Source organism: Salmo salar, chromosome 21 (assembly GCF_965601325.2).
Source record: "Salmo salar chromosome 21, fSalSal1, whole genome shotgun sequence".
NCBI lineage: Eukaryota > Metazoa > Chordata > Actinopteri > Salmoniformes > Salmonidae > Salmo > Salmo salar.
Genome location: NC_138311.1, coordinates 25,177,085 through 25,196,448, shown reverse-complemented (window position 1 = coordinate 25,196,448; position 19,364 = coordinate 25,177,085). Strand labels below are relative to the sequence as shown.

At 40.3% G+C, this 19,364-nt stretch overlaps 1 protein-coding gene and 1 long non-coding RNA gene across 3 annotated transcripts; one reads left to right on the top strand and one right to left on the bottom strand.

Annotated features, from left to right (window-relative positions):
* Positions 1-1,646: 1,646 nt before the first annotated feature.
* Positions 1,647-8,375, top strand: LOC106582032 (uncharacterized). The gene is made up of 3 exons (XR_001323230.3): positions 1,647-1,858; positions 5,753-5,937; positions 6,061-8,375. It is a non-coding gene; the product is annotated as an uncharacterized LOC106582032 (long non-coding RNA).
* A 46-nt stretch (positions 8,376-8,421) lies between these two features.
* si:dkey-4e7.3 (nucleoside hydrolase) lies at positions 8,422-18,341 on the bottom strand. 2 transcript variants are annotated; one of them, XM_014164702.3, is made up of 7 exons: positions 18,071-18,341; positions 15,450-15,547; positions 12,811-13,001; positions 9,609-9,788; positions 9,426-9,537; positions 9,177-9,313; positions 8,422-9,084 (listed from the first exon to the last, which is right to left on the bottom strand). In XM_014164702.3, exons 1-7 carry the CDS (start codon positions 18,166-18,168, stop codon positions 8,737-8,739), a joined length of 1,164 nt encoding a protein of 387 aa, XP_014020177.1. In that variant the 5' UTR covers positions 18,169-18,341; the 3' UTR covers positions 8,422-8,736. The 2 variants fall into 2 exon arrangements, with proteins under 2 accessions (XP_014020177.1, XP_014020178.1); XM_014164703.3 differs by having other exon boundaries at positions 18,132-18,265.
* Positions 18,342-19,364: the final 1,023 nt, after the last annotated feature.

Here is a 19,364-nt window from a genome sequence, read left to right as displayed (position 1 = left end):
AGGGGGTTCTAGAAACACTTAAAGGGTTGTGTTTCGTATAGGCTTACCCTGGTGTGACGTTTTGATGGCCATGTAAATTTCTCGTCCAAGGTGATTATTTCTTTTTCTCCAATATATTTAGGCTCTATTTACTTTGAAATTTGAAAATGATAATTAGCGTCAAAACAGACGTCACGCAAAACTACAAATCTCTGTAAGCTCCTGCATGTCATCTCTAGCTGATACCTTTTGCTAACAGGTGTTGTGTAAATGTAAAACTTGCACAAGACCGTTCAGAGTTGTCCATTTAAAGAAATTAATCAAATTTATTCATTACTACATTTAGCTAACATTAGTTAATCCAGAGATCCTTACCTTTGACTCGAATTGGCAGTCTCTTGCAGATCATGGCATTTGTAGTTCTTTATGTTGGCCACATTGGCAGCTAATTAGCATTTCAATTTTGGGCATAAAAATACAAGCAAATATATTGATAAGTCATCTTGTCCTAGAGATATTTACACTGTTATCAGAATAACACGTCAGGGTAAGCCTACACAAAACACAGCCCTTAGTGTTTCTAAAATTTCCTATGGGGAAAAATGATTGGAACAATTTCCATGTTTGACCGCTAGGTTTTATGGATATTATGACTCATACTGTGGTACACTATTGGGATTTGGGCAAAACTTTCGAAAGCTGGACACTTTGTACCAGGTTTGCTTCTTTGTAAATGTTTGTTATTGATGGTGTGTGTGATTTGATTGGTCAACCAACCACCTTTGCATGGAGCTGGCCCCTCCCCTGAGCCCCCTGGTCAAACCAGATCCTAGCTCACACCTGGGGCTTATGTAAAGAGTACAACATTCTAGAACCTTCGGATAGAAATGTATTATTTAGATCTGATACTCTAGAACTGCGAATCGTGCCAGATCTATACATTACTTCGCCAGAGCGTTGCAGATAAATGTATTTGCGACTTCCTGAGTAAACTCCTGCCATTCATGTGGAGGATGGCTGGGGCAGAGGGGAACGCAAACTGTGGGTGTGCCTCAGTAGTTTAAATTGGGTTCCTTTCGTCTTTGTATTTTGCCCTTCATCCACGCTTATCGAAGACTGTATATAAAAGCAATTATGGAGGATGCCTGCCTAGACCCTAGGAGTGGATGAAGGATAGACTATTGCGACAGTAAGGCTCTCCCACCCCTGTCTGTCTCCACCTACTACTCCCCATCAGTCCATGTGCCTTCATGTACATTAGTATGTCTGCCTCTGCTTTTGACATGGATGTACATTCTCATCATTTTAAATAAATCAAACTTGTTGAAACAATTCATGCCCATCTGTTGTCTGCCTTAGTTTCATTATTTCAAGTAATGTAGTTGCTGTTTTGACAGGAGAATGACTCATCACCATCAGCCACACATCCATGTGGAACCAGCCAACCAGCCAGTTTCAAATCAATGAGATGGCATCAACATGTTGGAGACTCAAAGTTGCTATATTTGAATTCTCCTTGCCATCGTGCTCCTTTCGGTGTTCTGTGAGCCTTGAGTGGCCCCTAGCAGTAGACTTGGGAAAAGTACGTTACAATATATATATATTTATTTTACAGGAACTACAAACACTCCCAGCATGCATATAGTTCACTTCCGCATTCCCAGGATACTTTGCGAATCAAAGATGGTGGCTTGCTTAACAACGACCGTGTCAAATAGTATTTTCTTATACATTTCTTGCGTAATTGATCCGATAGTTATCTTGAATGTAAGTACAACAAAATCCCTAAATGCTACGAGGACAGAGGATGGTAGGGCATGCATGCTTTGGAATCAGGGAGGACACCAACGCATGTCTCCAACACGACGACGTTGTAAAGGTAACGTTACCGTTAGGAAAGCCTAAATGTGGACCAGGCTGCTGGCTAACGTTGACAGTTTAACTTGTATACCATCCTTTTTTAAAGCGTAGGCCTACTATTAATTGTGTTGGTTGGCTAAGCCACACTTCCATTGCAAAGTGCACAGCTTTCTGCACCAGCCTGACTAATTCTAGTTATGTATGGTGTCATTTCCGAGCCAAAAGTCGAACGAGCACTAGATGGCGCGCGTGAGCAATATGAAATTTCATTGATCAAACGCTTGAGTCGAGAGAGAAGAAATGTGGTCGAGCGAGAAGAGGACGGGTTCAGGGAGCGTAGACCGGTGTGGTGCGCGCAAATTACATTTCAGAGTTTACGAGTGAGTGAGCAGAACTTCATTCCCGCACGTATTCAATGAATTAGAGAAGATATTTTTGTTAACCTGAAGAAATATTTACTACATGTCAAGATTCAGAAATTACTGCACTCTCTCAAATACGGTGGTGACTACCAACTCATCTTATGCCTTAATGAAACAACTCTGCACATATGTATCGCTCCACCTTCCTCAAACTCCAGTGTCATACTTTTTTGTTTACCTTTTTACCAATGTCTATGGATTGTACAAGGATTTTAATTTGGGACTTTGACTCCATACTAGAGGTCGACCGATTTGATTTTTCAACGGCGACACCGATTATTGGAGGCCCAAAAAAAGCCGATACCGATTAATCGGCAGATTTTTTTTAAATAAAAAAATATATATATATTTGTAATAATGACAATTACAACAATACTGAATGAACACTTATTTTAACTTAATATAATACATCAATAAAATCAATTTAGCCTCAAATAAATAATGAAACATGTTCAATTTGGTTTAAATAATGCAAAAACAAAGTGTTGGAGAAGAAAGTAAAAGTGCATTATGTGCCATGTAAGAAAGCTAACGTTTAAGTGCCTTGCTCAGAACATGGGAACATATGAAAGCTGGTGGTTCCTTTTAACATGAGTCTTCAATATTCCCAGGTAAGAAGTTTTAGGTTGTAGTTATTATAGGAATTATAGGACTATTCTCTCTATACGATTTGTATTTCATATACCTTTGACTATTGGATGTTATTATAGGCACTTTAGTATTGCCAGTGTAACAGTATAGCTTCCGTCCCTCTCCTCGCTCCTACCTGGGCTTGAACCAGGAACACATTGACAACAGCCACCCTCGAAGCAGCATTACCCATGCAGAGCAAGAGGAACAACTACTCCAAGTCTCAGAGCGAGTGACGCTATTAGCGTGCACCCTGCTAACTAGCTAGCCATTTCACATTGGTTACACCAGCCTAATCTTGGGAGTTGACAGGCGTGAAGTCATAAACAGCGCAATGCATTGCGAAGAGCTGCTGGCAAAACGCACGAAAGTGCTGTTTGAATGAATGCTTACGAGCCTGCTGCTGCCTACCACCGCTCAGTCAGACTGCTTTATCAAATCATAGACTTAATTATAATATAATAAACACACAGAAATACGAGCCTTAGGTCATTAATATGGTCGAATCCGGAAACTATCATCTCGAAAACAAAACGTTTTTTTCTTTCAGTGAAATACGGAACCGTTCCGTATTTTATCTAACAGGTGGCATCCATAAGTCTAAATATTCCTGTTACATTGCACAACCTTCAATGGTATGTCATAATTACGTAAAATTCTGGCAAATTAGTTCGCAACGAGCCAGGCAATGAACGCAAGAGCAGTGACACAATTTCATGTTAGCAGGCAATATTAACTAATTATGCAGGTTTAAAAATATATACTTGTGTATAGATTTTAAAGAAAGGCATTGATGTTTATGGTTAGGTACATTGGTGCAACGACAGTGCTTTTTTTCGCAAACGCGCTTGTTAAATCATCACCCGTTTGTCGAAGTAGGCTGTGATTCGATGAGAAATTAACAGGCACCGCATAGATTATATGCAGCGCAGGACACATTAGATAAACTAGTAATATCATCAACCATGTGTAGTTAACTAGTGATTATGTTAAGATTGATCGTTTTTTATAAGATAAGTTTAATGCTAGCTAGCAACGTACCTTGGCTTCTTGCTGCCCTCGCGTAACAGGTAGTCAGCCTGCCATGCAGGCTCCTCGTGGAGTGCAATGTAAGGCAGGTGGTTAGAGCGTTGGACTAGTAACCAGAAGGTTGCAAAAACGAATCCCCGAATCCCCCCTGAACAAGGCAGTTAACACTCGTTCCTAGGCCGTCATTGAAAATAAGAATGTGTTCTTAACTTCTCTAGGGTAGGGGGCACTATTTTGACGTCCGGATGAAAAATGTGCCCGTAGTAAACTGCCTGCTACCCAGGCCCAGAATGTAGGATATACATATTATTAGTAGATTTGGATAGAAAACACTCTGAAGTTTCTGTTTGAATGATGTCTGTGAGTATAACAGAACTCATATGGCAGGCAAAACCCTGAGAGAAATCCAACCAGGAAGTTGAGGCTTGTAGTTTTTTTAATTAATTCCTTATTCAAACTACAGTGACTTAGGGGTCATTTTGCAGTTCCTAATGCTTCCACTAGATGTCAACAGTCTTTAGAACGTTGTTACAGGCTTCTGCTGTGACCTGGAAGGGAATGACAGTCATTTCAACCAGGTGTCTGGCTGAGTGCCATTAGATCATTCATGCGCATGGCCGTCGGCGGGAGGGGCATTCTTTTTCCTTTCTGAAGACAAAGGATTTGTCCGGTTGGAATATTATCGAAGATGTATGATAAAAACATCCTAAAGATTGATGCTATACATCGTTTGACATGTTTTTACAAACTGTAGTATAACTTTTTGGACTTTTCGTCTCAACAAAATGCGCGAGCATGGCGCATTTGGATAACTTGTCTGAACGCGCGAACAAAACGGAGGTATTTGGATATTAATATGGACATTATCGAAACAAAAAACAAACATTTATGGTGGAACTGGGATACCTGGGAGTGCATTCCGACGAAGATCATCAAAGATAAGTGAATATTTATAACACTATTTCGGACTTTTTTTGACTCCAACATGTCGCCTTTCTATAATGGCGGTTGTTGTTTTCTGAGCGCCGTACTCAGATTATTGCAAAGTGTGCTTTCTCCGTGAAGCTTTTTTGAAATCTGACACAGCGGTTGCATTAAGGAGATGTTTATCTATAATTCTTTCAATAACTGTTCTATATTTTATCAACGTTTATGATGAGTATTTCTGTAAATTGATGTTCTCATTCACCGGAGGTTTTGGGAGGCAAAACATTTCTGAACATTACACGCCAATGTAAAATGGGGGTTTTTGGATATAAATATGAACTTGATCGAGCAAAACATACATCTATTGTGTAACATGAAGTCCTATGAGTGCCATCTGATGAAGATCATCAAAGGTTAGTGATTCATTTTAGCTGTATTTCTGGTTGACGCCTCTCCTTGCTTGGAAAATGGCTGTGTGGTTTTTCTTGTTTACGTGCTATCCTAACAATCTAATATTATGCTTTCGCCGTAAAGCCTTTTTGAAATCGGACACTGTGGTTATATTAAGGAGAATTTTATCTTTAAAATTGTGTATAACAGTTCTATGTTTGAGAAATTTGAATTATGAGGTTTTCGTTGTTTTGAATTTGGCGCTCTGCTATTTCACTGGCTGTTGAATAGTGTGTCCCGCAGGTGGGACGGTCACGTCCCACATCTGACTTGCCTAGTTAAATAAAGGTGTAAAAAATAAAATAAAAAATACGGCAAATCGGTGGCCAAAAATACCGATTACCGATTTATGAAAACTTGAAATCGTCCCTAATTAATCGGCCATTCCGATTAATCGGTCGACCTCTACTCCATACTAAATCTAATTCCATCTCCTGTGTTGTTCTGCCCTCTAGATTAAGCTGATGCCTGACTGAAAACCTGGAGATCTTCACTGATTCTGAGAGGTGACATGGCCACAAACAGTACCTGGGACACCTTCTAGGGCTACCGCTTTCTAGAGGACAGCCAGAGGGTGGTCAAGACATCGGCCGCAACGTCATTTTTTGTGTGTCTGCTCTGCTGCACCTGGGAGTTAAAGGTCTGGCACCACACTCTCAACAGTCATGTATGCTTAAACATACTTGTATGCTCATTTATTTGTTTCTAAAGCGGCAATCAGCAGTTGAAACAATAACAAAGCGTTCTTCTTGCCCCTGTTTAGTAAAAAGCTGAGGGATGGGGCTGGAGAAATGTAACCGCTCTCAAATTCATAGACAGCGTTACGGATGCAAGGACTGATCATCGCGCCGCCTCCTAAAACCCCCATAAGAGGAGATGACCCAAAGTTCCTTGCCTAAGACCTCCTCCAATGGGTTTTGAGAAGGAAGTGAAGAGTTGAGCAGAGATTCATTGGGACAGGGCTAATGTCATTGTTTTAGGTGGAATCTTATGTCAAATGATACATTTATTCTGTTCGCACTTACTGTAAATCTTTGTTCTACTTTGTGCTCTTTCCTCAGATGGCTCTGGCTTGCTGATAATATCTGCTCTGATGAGACTCCCTATGCAATTTGACTCTATTACTGACTATTCAATAAAACTTCCAATGTCAACTATAAATCATTTTAGATTCTGTCATTGATAGATAATAGTAGTTCCTAATCAGACAATTACTATTTTTTTTAAATCTGTTTTCCTCAGTGCAATGTTTGGTGAATGCATGGTGTTTTGTTCTCAGCCCTCCTTTGAATGCTGTGTCTACTGATTCAGTGAGTGAGTGAATGGTGGGGAGGGTTTGAGGGTGTGTGCGTTGATAGAGCAAGGTATAGTGTACCTATTATAATTTATTTCTCAATTCATGTGGTTGGTTACTTCCTCTAACATATAGCAGTATTCAATCATCTTATAGTTAATAAACTTATCATTATAGCATCTGTGTTATATTATATAGGTTATGCAAACAGATTGTTATATTATATAGGATATGCACACAAATAGTTGGTCAAACCCTAACAAAGTGCAAGAGATCCGTGATGAGATTATCAGTGACATTAATTCAACACTTAATCCTTATGTATGGAACTAACTAGTTTCTGATCTCCCTCTATTTTCTACAGCTCGAAGTTTTTACTTTACACTTATTTTTCTTAAAACTGCATTGTTGGTTAAGGGCTTGTAAGTAAGCATTTCACCATAAGGTCTACAGCTGTTGTATTCGGCTTATGTGACAAATACAATTTCATTTGAGATAACAGGTCTAGATTCCGGGGCAGGAAAGGCTACTAATGGACCAACATTGGAAATCTCTGGAACAATGACAGCACTGAAATGATTAATTGTAAATAGTAGTTAAACTGACTTAAATGGGTCAGTATGGGGATTGTAATTTATTATGCTAACTTCACTTGAGAACTTGATTGAGGTTGTTCTGTAGAGAAGATAGTCAGTGGGGTAAAGTACTTAAGTAAAAATACTTTTTTGGGGGTATCTGTACTTTACTTTTGATATTTTTGGCAACTTTTACTTCACTACATTCCTAATGAAAATAATTTACTTTTTACACCATACATTTTCCCTGACACCCAAAAGTACTTGTTACATTTTGACAGGAAAATAGTGAAATTCACACACTTATCAAGAGAACATCCCTACTGCCTCTGATCTGGTGGACTCACTAAACATAAATGCTTCGTTTATAGATTGTCTTGAGTGTTGGGGTGTGCCCCTGGCTATCAGTCAATAAAAAATAACACTGTGCCGTCAGGTTTGCTTAATATAAGGAACTTAATGATCCATATTCTTACTTTTGATACTTAAGTACATTTTTAAAATTCCATTTACTTTTGTACTTAAGCATATTTAAAACCAAATACTAGACTTTTACTCAAGTAGTATTTTACTGGGTGACTCACTTTTACTTGAGTCATTTTCTATTGAGGCATCTTTACTTTTACTCAAGTATGACAACTGCGTACTTTTCCACCACTGGATATAGTGATCAAAGAATGTTTAGTAGACTTTTTTCCCTCCTGCCATGATGGGTAGAAACTAAAGTGTTGCTGTGAATAGGCCTACCACAATTCCAACTAAAGACATTTGCATGTGTGTGGGAGAACTCTATGCTGGGCTGTACTTCTGCTTCCATGTTCTGCAATGAGCAAACTTCAAGAAACTCTAAAGCAGGGATGTACGGAGAAAAAAATGTATGAAATGTATGCATTCACTACTGTAAGTCGCTCTGGATAAGAGCGTCTGCTAAATGACTAAAATGTCAAATGTGTATTCATTATGGAAAATGTTGTTTAAGAACAAAATGGAAACAGAACGAAACGGGGAGGGACCTACCTGAATTTGTCTAATGGAAACTCTCCTAAACGGTTTCTGTTGTGAAACGTTTTGAAATAGAATTGGCGTAATGATTACACCCAGGACTGTCCTCCCCCTTGACTGCTCTGAAGATAGATTTCTAAATTGTGCATGTGTTTTGAACAACTGGGTGTAATAAATGTATCAATAAAACGGATGAAGTGTTGCGAATGTGCTTGTGACATAATGGAGTGTTTAATGCACACGACTGCTGGTATGAGTTGTAATTCAATCGATTTATTTAAAAATGTTTCTCTAAATGACAAGGCATGATTCTTGACATCAGTGTGAGCTGACAATACAGTAAAAGGGAAAAGGGTTGCACAACTGAATGCATTTAACAGAAAAGTGTCTTCCACATCTAACCCAACCCCTCAGAGAGGTGTTGGGGGCTGCCTTAACGTCCACGGTCTTGGGGTGACTGGATGAGGTTGGAGTTGTCACTTTTCCCTGGTTACGGTCCCCATAGAGCGTTCCCGTAGTTGTTTGTTTACTTCTACAGTCTAGTGGTTAGCTGTAGCAGACCTAGAGATTACTTCAGAGCATCCATCATCATCTGCTCAAACCTCACCATGTTCACCTTCCTCATGACGAAGGCCTTGTGAGTCTTCTTCAGCATGCCCAGTGTGTCCAGGATCATCATGCCACGCGTGTGTGTGCCCGTCAGCTCCACGCTCACCGCCATGTGGTCGCTCTTGGTGACAAAGGTGTTGTCGATGGCTGCCGCCATGGCGTAGGAGTCACATGACACAAAGCCCATGCCGTCAACCATCTCCGCCTGGGCGCGCTCACTGTGCGACACCTCCATACTGTGGCGGAAGATACGGGCCATGAAGCGAGCCTTCTCTGACTCCTGGGCCAGCCAGTCATCACACCACGACTGTCAGGTGGAACCAGAATAGGAAAACAACATCAATCATAATGTGGAAGGTAGTGTTTCATCATCTATTGATTACATGAAATGAATGTTACCCAGGGCAGCTTGCTGTAGCAGGTGAACTCCCAGCTGGCTATGTAAGTGGGACACAGGAAGTCATTCAGTACGATGTAAGCTGCTTCCGGGTCGGCAGCAAAGTTAAACTCTGCACACACTGTGGTGTTTCCTCTGGCTGAAGACAGGTACCACATTATTAAAACCTATGGCAATCGACCCATTTATCTATTTACCATTAGTATACTAGATAAGTTGATCTTCTGAAGCAAATAAATCATAGCCCTTACACTCTATGTTGCCTCCCATGATGTAAAGGCCTTTAAGTTTGCTGGGGAAGGATGGCTCCATTCTTACAGCCAGAGCTAGGTTGGTGAGGGGAGCCGTGGCCACCAGAGATACCTGGGAGAAACACCTGCATTTACAACAGGGACACACACATATTGAGTAGCCTGCGTCTACTGCTCTCTCACCTCTCCAGGGTTTTCGTTGACTATCCTGATCAGTGCAGATACCGCTCCTTCCATCTGCAGCATGTCCAGCCCCGGAGCGTTTGGGTCTGGAGCATCCCCCAACCCGTCCTGGCCATGGAAGTTTCCCGCACTTATCACATTCCCCAGGATAGGCTTGGCAGCACCACGGAATACTGGGATCTAGAACACAGAACAGAGGTCAGAACCCTGAATGCAATAGTTTCAAATTGCAACATTTATAGTATTCCCTCTACACTTTCACTTGCTATGAATTCAAGAGCCTGTCTTGTGTAAGTGGGCATCCCAAAACACGGAGTCAAAAACTAGTCTGGGTGCCAATCTGTTTCTTAAACCAACTACTTTGTTTTTGTCATGGCAACGTTTGATGTAAACTCCAGCCTCTTCACAATGATGCTCTGTCTATGTGCTACTGCTGTAAACAGAACATTATGTCAAATCAGATCTCAGTTTCCAGAGCTCTAGAATTGGGTAGAGCTCCACAGTCATGTGTCTGAGACAGAGAACAAAAGTGTATTGTCAAAGAGAAGAGCGAGGTCAACAGACTTTCATCGCATCTCTTCCCCTCAGTGTAAGGGTATGCATACATTAGTCTATATACCGAATGTACAAAACATTAGGACCACCTTCCTACATTTGAGTTTGCCCTCAGAACAGCCTCATTTCATAGGGGCATGGACTCTACAAGCTGTCAAAAGCGTTCCACAGGGATGCTGGCCCATGTTGACTCCAATGCTTCCCACAATTGTGTCAAGTTGGCTGGATGTCCTTAGGGTGGTGGATCTTTCTTGATACACATAAAAAAAGTGTTGAGCGTGAAAAACCCAGCAGCATTGTAGTTCTTGACACAAACCGGTGCGCCTGGCACCTACTACCATACCCCGTTCAAAGGCACTTAAATGTTTTGTTTTGCCCATTCACCCTCTGAACGACACATAGACAATTCATGTCAAAATTGTATCAAGTCTTAAAAGTAATTTTTTAACTCGTCTCCTCTCCTTCATCTACACTAGAGGTCGACCGATTATGATTTTTCAACGCCGATACCGATTATTGGAGAGCCAAAAACCCCGCTGCCGATTAATCGGCCGGTTTTTTAAATGTATTTATTTGTAATAATGACAATTACAACAATACTGAATGAACACTTATTTTAACTTAATATAATACATCAATAAAATCAATTTAGCCTCAAATAAATAATGAAACATGTTCAATTTGGTTTAAATAATGCAAAAACAAAGTGTTGGAGAATAAAGTAAAAGTGCAATATGTGCCATGTAAAAAAGCTAACGTTTAAGTTCCTTGCTCAGAACATGAGAACATATGAAAGCTGGTGGTTCCTTTTAACATGAGTCTTCAATATTCCCAGGTAAGATGTTTTAGGTTGTAGTTATTATAGGAATTATAGGACTATTTCTCTCTATACGATTTGTATTTGATATACCTTTGACTATTGGATGTTCTTATAGGCACTTTAGTATTGCCAGTGTAACAGTATAGCTTCCGTCCCTCTCCTCACTCCTAGCTAGGCTCGAACCAGGAACACATCGACAACAGCCACCCTCGAAGCAGCGTTACCCATGTAGAGCAAGGGGAAAAACTACTCCAAGTCTCAGAGCAAGTGACGTTTGAAACGCTATTAGCGCGCACCCGCTAACTAGCTAGCCATTTCACATCGGCTACACCAGCCTAATCTCAGGAGTAGATAGGCTTGAAGTCATAAACAGCGCAATGCATTGCGAAGGGCTGCTGGCAAAACGCACTAAAGTGCTATTTTGAATGAATGCTTACGAGCCTGCTGCTGCCTACCGTCGCTCAGTCAGACTGCTCTATCAAATCATAGACTTAATTATAACATAACACACAGAAACACGAGCCTTAGGTCATTAATATGGTCAAACCCGGAAACCATCATCTTGAAAACAAAACGTTATTCCTGTTACATTGCACAACCTTCAGTGTTATGTCATAATTACGTACAATTCTGGCAAATTAGTTCGCAACGAGCCAGGTGGCCCAAACTGTTGCATATACCCTGACTGCGTGCAATGAACGCAAAATGACACAATTTCACCTGGTTAATATTGCCTGCTAACCTGGATTTCTTTGAGCTAAATATGCAGGTTTAAAAATATATACTTCTGTGTATTGATTTTAAGAAAGGCATTGATGTTTATGGTTGGGTACAGTCGTGCAACGATTGTGCTTTTTTCGCAAATGCGCTTTTGTTAAATCATCCCTGTTTGGCGAAGTCGGCTGTCTTTGTTAGGAAGAAATAGTCTTCACAGTTTGCAACTAGCCAGGTGGCCCAAACTGCTGCATATACCCTGACTCTGTTTGCAAGAGAACTGACACACTTTCCCTAGTTAAAAGAAATTCATGTTAGCAGGCAATATTAACTAAATATGCAGGTTTAAAAATATATACTTGTGTATTGATTTTAAGAAAGGCATTGATGTTTATGGTTAGGTACACGTTGGCGCAACGTGTACCTAAGCGATTATATGCAACGCAGGACAGGCTAGATAAACTAGTAATATCATCAACCATGTGTAGTTAACTAGTGATTATGATTGATTGTTTTTTATAAGATAAGTTTAATGCTAGCTAGCAACTTACCTTGGCTTCTTACTGCATTCGCGTAACATCGTGGAGTGCAATGTAAAGCAGGTGGTTAGAGCGTTGGACTAGTTAACCGTAAGGTTGCAAGATTGAATCCCTGAGCTGACAAGGTAAAAATCTGTCGTTCTGCCCCTGAACAAGGCAGTTAACCCACCGTTCCTAGGCCGTCATTGAAAGTAAGAATGTGTTCTTAACTGACTTGCCTAGTTAAATAAAGGTCTAAAAAAATATATAAAAAATTGGCCATTCCTATTAATCTAATCTACACTGATTGAAGTGAATTTAACAAGTGACATCAATAAGGGATCATAGCTTTCACCTGGATTCACCTGGTCAGTCTCATGGAAAGAGCAGGTGTTCCTAATGTTTTGTACACAATGTATAAGCTTTACCATTAAATGCACTTTCTATATATTGTGATGATATAAGCACATTCCCTGTATCCCATTGGGTGCTTGTTTACTTCAACAAAGATGTCAAGACAATTTTAGCTAAATAAATGATATAAATCTAATTGAAAGGGACTTACATTGTCTACCAAAGATTAATAGCACTATACCTCCAATCTGTTGCAGGCTTGGAGCACCCGCAGTGTGTTCTTGCACACGTTCTCCACATTGGTGTTGCCATGGACACAGGTGATGCCCAGGACCTCTACATAAGGGGTGGCCAGTGCCATCATGATAGCCTGAGCATCATCCACCCCACAGTCCACATCCACCAGCAGCTTCTTACTACTCATACTGGAGCCTGAGACACAGAACACAAGGAAAGATCAAATAACCTAGCCACTATGATACATTAACACAGGGACAGATGAAAACATATAACCTAGCCACTATGATACATTAACATGTTAGGGCTAGGGGGCAGTATTGACACGGCCGGATAAAAAACGTACCCGATTTAATCTGGTTACTACTCCTGCCCAGTAACTAGAATATGCATATAATTATTGGCTTTGGATAGAAAACACCCTAAAGTTTCTAAAACTGTTTGAATGGTGTCTGTGAGTATAACAGAACTCATATGGCAGGCAAAAACCTGAGAAGATTCCAAACAGGAAGCGCCCTCTCTGACAAGTTGTTGTTCATCTTGGCTCTTTTTATTGAAGACTGAGGATCTTTGCCGTAACGTGACATTTCCTACGGCTCCCATAGGCTCTCAGAACCCGGGAAAAAGCTGAATGATATCGAGGCAGGCCCAGGCTGAAACACATTATCGCGTTTGGATAGTGGCTGGTCAGAGTACTCTGAGACTCACGCTCGTGCACGAGGGCACGAGATGTATTTATTTTCTCTCTCTTTGTACGTATACAGGCTTTCCCGGTCGGAATAGTATCGTTTTTTTACGAGAAAAATTGCATAAAAATTGATTTTAAACAGCGGTTGACATGCTTCGAAGTACGGTAATGGAATATTTAGAAATTCTTTGTCACGAAATGCGCCATGCTCGCCACCCTTATTTACCCTTTCGGATACTGTCTTGAACGCACGAACAAAACGCCGCTGTTTGGATATAACAATGGATTATTTGGGACCAAACCAACATTTGTTATTGAAGTAGCAGTCCTGGGAGTGCATTCTGACGAAGAACACCAAAGGTAATCAAACTTTTCTAATAGTAAATCGGAGTTTGGTGAACGCTAAACTTGCTGGGTGTCTAAATAGCTAGCCCTGTGATGCCGGGCTATCTACTGAGAATATTGCAAAATGTGCTTTCACCGAAAAGCTATTTTAAAATCGGACATATCGAGTGCATAGAGGAGTTCTGTATCTATAATTCTTAAAATGATTGTTATGCTTTTTGTGAACGTTTATCGTGAGTAATTTAGTCAATTCACCGGCAGTGTTCGGTGGGAATGCTAGTCACATGCTAGTCACATGCTAATGTAAAAAGCTGGTTTTTGATATAAATATGAACTTGATTGAACAAAACATGCATGTATTGTATAACATAATGTCCTAGGGTTGTCATCTGATGAAGATCATCAAAGGTTAGTGCTGCATTTAGCTGTGGTTTGGGTTTATGTGACATTATATGCTAGCTTGAAAAATGGGTGTCTGATTATTTCTGGCTGGGTACTCTGCTGACATAATCTAATGTTTTGCTTTCGTTGTAAAGCCTTTTTGAAATCGGACAGGGTGGTTAGATTAACGAGAGTCTTGTCTTTAAAATGGTGTAAAATAGTCATATGTTTGAAAAATTGAAGTTTTTGCATTTTTGAGGTATTTGAATAACGCGACACGGGATTACACTGGCTGTTGAGTAGGTGGGACGCTTGCGGTTAACACAGGGACAGATGAAAACGTATAACCTAACCACTATGATACATTAACACAGGGACAGATGAAAACGTATAACCTAACCACTATGATACATTAACACAGGGACAGATGAAAACGTATAACCTAGCCACTATGATACATTAACACAGGAACAGAAATATTGGATTCATTCTTAGAATTGGTCAATGTTTCTAAACTGAAACGCCCATTAATATTCCATTTGCAGTCTGATCCAAGCTTTCAATAAGTACCCTAGTCATGTTTTTTTGTTTAAACTTAAAAGGTAACTGAGGTACTGTCATCTATACACTGATGTATTTATTCAAGTTGAACAACCTCTCACCCAACTAGATAGCATGGTCAGACCATGCACGTGATAATGGAACAACACACGTTCCTTATTACATGCAGGGTCTGACTGCTGTCCCGCTGTGTTCTGATCAGGCTGTGTTCTAGGCTCCAGTATGAGTCCATTAACCTCTGATCTTTTTGCCTGTCTCACAAGCAGGTTAGCACTGCAGAGTGGTCACTAGCTGACACAGCCACAAAGTCATACAATCTGAAAACATTTTGGTTTTTCATTAATATTTACTTTACAGCTGGCCTATCTAAAAGGAAAATCGCTCAGTTCTGCCTCCAGGACAAGACTCACGGCAATAATAGCAAACCTGCATCTCACAATCTCTCTCAGCAGTGTCTCAATATGTTCACACCTGTCCAGGTATTGTGAGATCTGATCATCTGCAGTTATTTTTGCACAATTGCAATAAAGAGTACATTGACCGTACCCATATTGTTCAGTGGCCTGGGATTTAGAATTACAGTGAAGTGGGACGACATAATCACACAGGACCCACCGACAATCATATGAAGTGTGTACATGACATCTTAGAATAGAGGTACAGCCTACCTGTAGTTGAATAGAATAGGACTGGGCTGTGTCGGTGTGGACAGGCTGCTACTCCTCTTGGCCTGGCTAACAAGTGACCGTCACATGCAACTGGGGACCTTTGAGCGGCCAGGAGGGTTGAGAAAGAGAGGGAGGAGTGAAGTCAGTGACTATAAACTAGAGGAGAACTTGCCTAATAAATCAGACTGAGATACCAATTGTTGGTATACAGTTAAACAAGCCACTGCAAAAACGTGGAAAGTTTCCTTACAGGACAGAATGTTTAATAAAATGACATTTCAACTTACTCTACCGGTTGTCTGAGCGCTTGGTCCTTCAGTGGGACGAAATTTCAGACAAAATATCCCCAGGACAAGTATTATTTAACCACTGGTAGTGTATCACCTGGCACATGGGCAAAACCATGTAAACACCTGCAAGACTTCGGTATGCATGCATCGAGAGCATGCGCTTCTGTCTTGTGCATGTGCCTTAGGTCATGAGCAAACACACCTTGATTGCTACAGACAGAGACTTGTGTTTTGAAGTTGGTTTATTAATACTTTCCTGTGGATATTTTGTCTAAAATTTTGACCCACTGAAGGATCAACTCCACGGACAATCTTCAGTTCAAATATAATTGTATTCAACATTCCTTGACAGACAAGGGATGTTTAGTTTTTTTCTATGTAAATCGAATGTGTCGCCACAATCGGGACTAGAGAAGAACAAGACTGAATGAATGATCATGTAGAAGTCTGAATGGCTTGAATTCCTGTATGATTTGCAATCTGCTACAGTATAGAGAGTTTTATTGTGTAAACACATCAATATTATTTAAAGCTGCAATACGCAACTTTTTCGGGAACCGAACAAATTCACATGGCTATTTTCAATGCTTGGCTTTAAAAAGCAACAAATCCCTTTGAACAGAAAAACACATATGCCTAACGCGTGTTCAGTGGTCTTTAAGTTTTGGGGTCTTTTCAGTTTGGTTTTGTACACCAGCTTCAAACAGCTGAAAATACAATATTTTGATTTATTTGTCACATAAACGGAAATTAGGCAAATGTAGAATTTTAGCAACTAGGGGATAGTGGTGCGATTTCTGCATATGCACCTTGAAAGAGAGCACACGATGTAACCTTATAACAGTGGTGCTATTGAACCTGTCAAAGGCAATACAACTCCACACATAGCAGCGAGTCTGAATGCACAAATCTTTCGCAGAATGTAAACAGCCTCTGAATTTGGGGAATATTTATGGAACCATTTGGGTCTTTGCATGTAAAAAAAGATACAGATTTGCAGTGTCAAATAACACGGAACCCATATCGGCTGCGCGCGTGCGCCATCGTGCATACATTTATTTTGTCCCCCTACACCAAACGTGATCACGACACGCAGGTTACAAACTCTGAACCAATTACATTAATTTGGGGACAGGTCGAAAAGCATTAAACATGTATGGCAATTTAGCTTGCACTTGCTAGCTAATTTGTCCTATTTAGCTAGCTAGCTTGCTGTTGCTAGCTAATTTGTCCATTGATATAAACATTGAGTTGTTATTTTACCTGAATTATAATTTTTTTTTTTTTGTACCTTTATTTGGGAAAAAAATGTATTGGGTATCGAGTAGACTGATACCCCATTTCATGGATCCCCAATCCTTAGGTAAAGCTGTACAGTACAATATGAATGTCAATACACAAAATAGGCTGACTGGGGAAGTGATTTCACAGTCCTGCGATAAGAGCTACAACACTAACATTTGCATAAACTCTTCACAGTTGTGTTCTGAGGGTGTTACCGAGTAGACTGGTAACCCATTTCATTGTTTCACATTCCAACATTGTTTAACATTATCCAGTCTAAACATGGCATAACTCCACCAATTGTAACCTTCTGCGTCACTTTCAAATAGGTACTCTTATTTTGAAGGCAAACCGCAAATTCCACTATTGTGCCAAATCCTTATTGTGTCTAGCTTCACAACACAACCCGGTCCGGGCGAGCCTCACTAGCCAGCTGCTTATAACGTTAGCTTTGGGCAACAGGGTTAAGTTGCTGACTAGCTAATTATTTTTAATGAACTGGATTTCAATAGGTGAACAACAAGTGGCAACCTAGTTAATACTTACTCACAAGGATTCCTAAAATCATTGTTAAGGATAATGAAAATGACTGCAGTTTCTACTGGTCATTGTTTTTAGGCTGGTTGTATTGGTGCTAGCTATGTACCAAGCTAAAGCTAGCTACCCCAGAAGTTGCGGTCGAACAAATGTCTTATTACCATCGCGGTATTGTAAACATATCGTTCGTGGCCAGTGTGTGTTTGTAGTCTACTTTTTTTGCACAGTTTTGACAGTGCTACTGATAGTGGTGGCGCTTGGTTTACACGTGCAAATTCATCACACACCACATTCTAATAGAATTGTGTCGTCTCTTTTTTGACACGTAAAGACCCAAACGGCGTTCCATACGTATTAGCTACTTGAACACAACATTTGGGAGTCTGTGTAATGGTTGAACGATAAAGTCTCCCGATGTTGTGTCCCAAAGTTATGGCATAAACTCTATCCATAGGCCTCTCTTTAAATTAATATTCGTAATGTTTTAATCCAAAATAAATGTATATGCACCTGCTTTCCGCTAACCTCCTTCGTGTATGTCTACGGTAAAGATGAACACACTCCAATGCACCTTCAACATGTAATCTCGATAATCTTGCCGCCGTCATAGGCCTTTCTCTCGTTTCCGGGTTGGGCAATCCGTGCGCTGCATCCCAATATGGCGGCCGGAGCGGTGTTGCCAACAGATTTTCAGGGCAAATTGCTAAAGGCAGGTTGATTTGTTGCTAAATGACGTTGGGATGTCATTGCGTGATAACGTAATTCTGCGTCATTACGTAGAATACACAATAACGTTACTCAAATTGACTGGCCATCTCGGCCAAAAATATGATTTGTTCAGGTACAGACTCCCACTCTTTTCTGTACAATTTTGATTGAGACATGTTGATTGATGTTGTAAGTTCTGTTCAAGATCAAACATTCGTGACCAACTATATTCATTGGGTTTGGCTCGTCGAACCCGTACGACTGCTGGCTGTGGACGAGCTGGGCGCCTGCTGGTGACGTCACTCACAATGCACTTTTGCAGCCAGGCACGTGTGTCATTTAGAGGGAAATTTCATGCATTTTAGCGTTTGAGTCACTTTTAAAAAGTTGTTAATAGTTCCAAATACATTATTAAAAGTAGTTACATTTGTTGCTAGATGCTGTCTGAAAAGTAGCTAAATCTAGCAACAAAATTGCTAAATTGGGATCACTGGACCGGAGTATGGGCAAGTGGGTTTGTGGAAAGGATTAGTTGTGTCGAAAGGAAATTTGTGTATGTGGAAGGGAGTGGGTGTGTGAAAGAGCTCTGCTGTAGTTTAGCCGATTTTGTCTTGAGAGGATGGTCTGGGAGCTGGAACATGATTACAAATAATTTGCACACTGCAAATTACCCGAACAGATATGTCTAACTAAAACAATAATTTCAAACATTGCTTACGTTTATATATGTTCAGATGTGTCTCTCTTTCATGCGTGTGAATACTTTTACACAAATAATTGTACATTTGCAGTTTTAAAACGGACAATTGTTTTTTTTGATTAAAAGTATTGTTGATGGGTGTTCAGTTGCTTCATGCATTGTGTGCATATGTTTACTGTGATTGTCACCCTAATATTGGCTACTAGGTATCCCCACATACTGGATCAAGGTGACATCTAGATGGTTATCAATATTAGTTATTTCTTGTGTTTTCTCATAATAGAGGAAAAAATGGCAGGCACATAGATACAACACCAGTGCACTGGTCGACTTGTCATGCAGCCCAATCAGCCACGCAAAAACCCTTCGGGTGAATGGTTGAGCCTTCTTGAGTGT

What these genes read in the sequence shown, in the direction of transcription:
- si:dkey-4e7.3 (XM_014164702.3), bottom strand. Translation starts at nt 18,168, where the DNA reads ATGACGGCGGCAAGATTATCGAGATTACATGTTGAAGGTGCATTGGAG. An exon ending in TCAACGAAAACCCTGGAGAG is followed by an intron (nt 9,538 to 9,608) that starts GTGAGAGAGCAG and finishes TGTTTCTCCCAG; the next exon opens with GTATCTCTGGTGGCCACGGC. An exon ending in GCTACAGCAAGCTGCCCTGG is followed by an intron (nt 9,085 to 9,176) that starts GTAACATTCATT and finishes TCCACCTGACAG; the next exon opens with TCGTGGTGTGATGACTGGCT.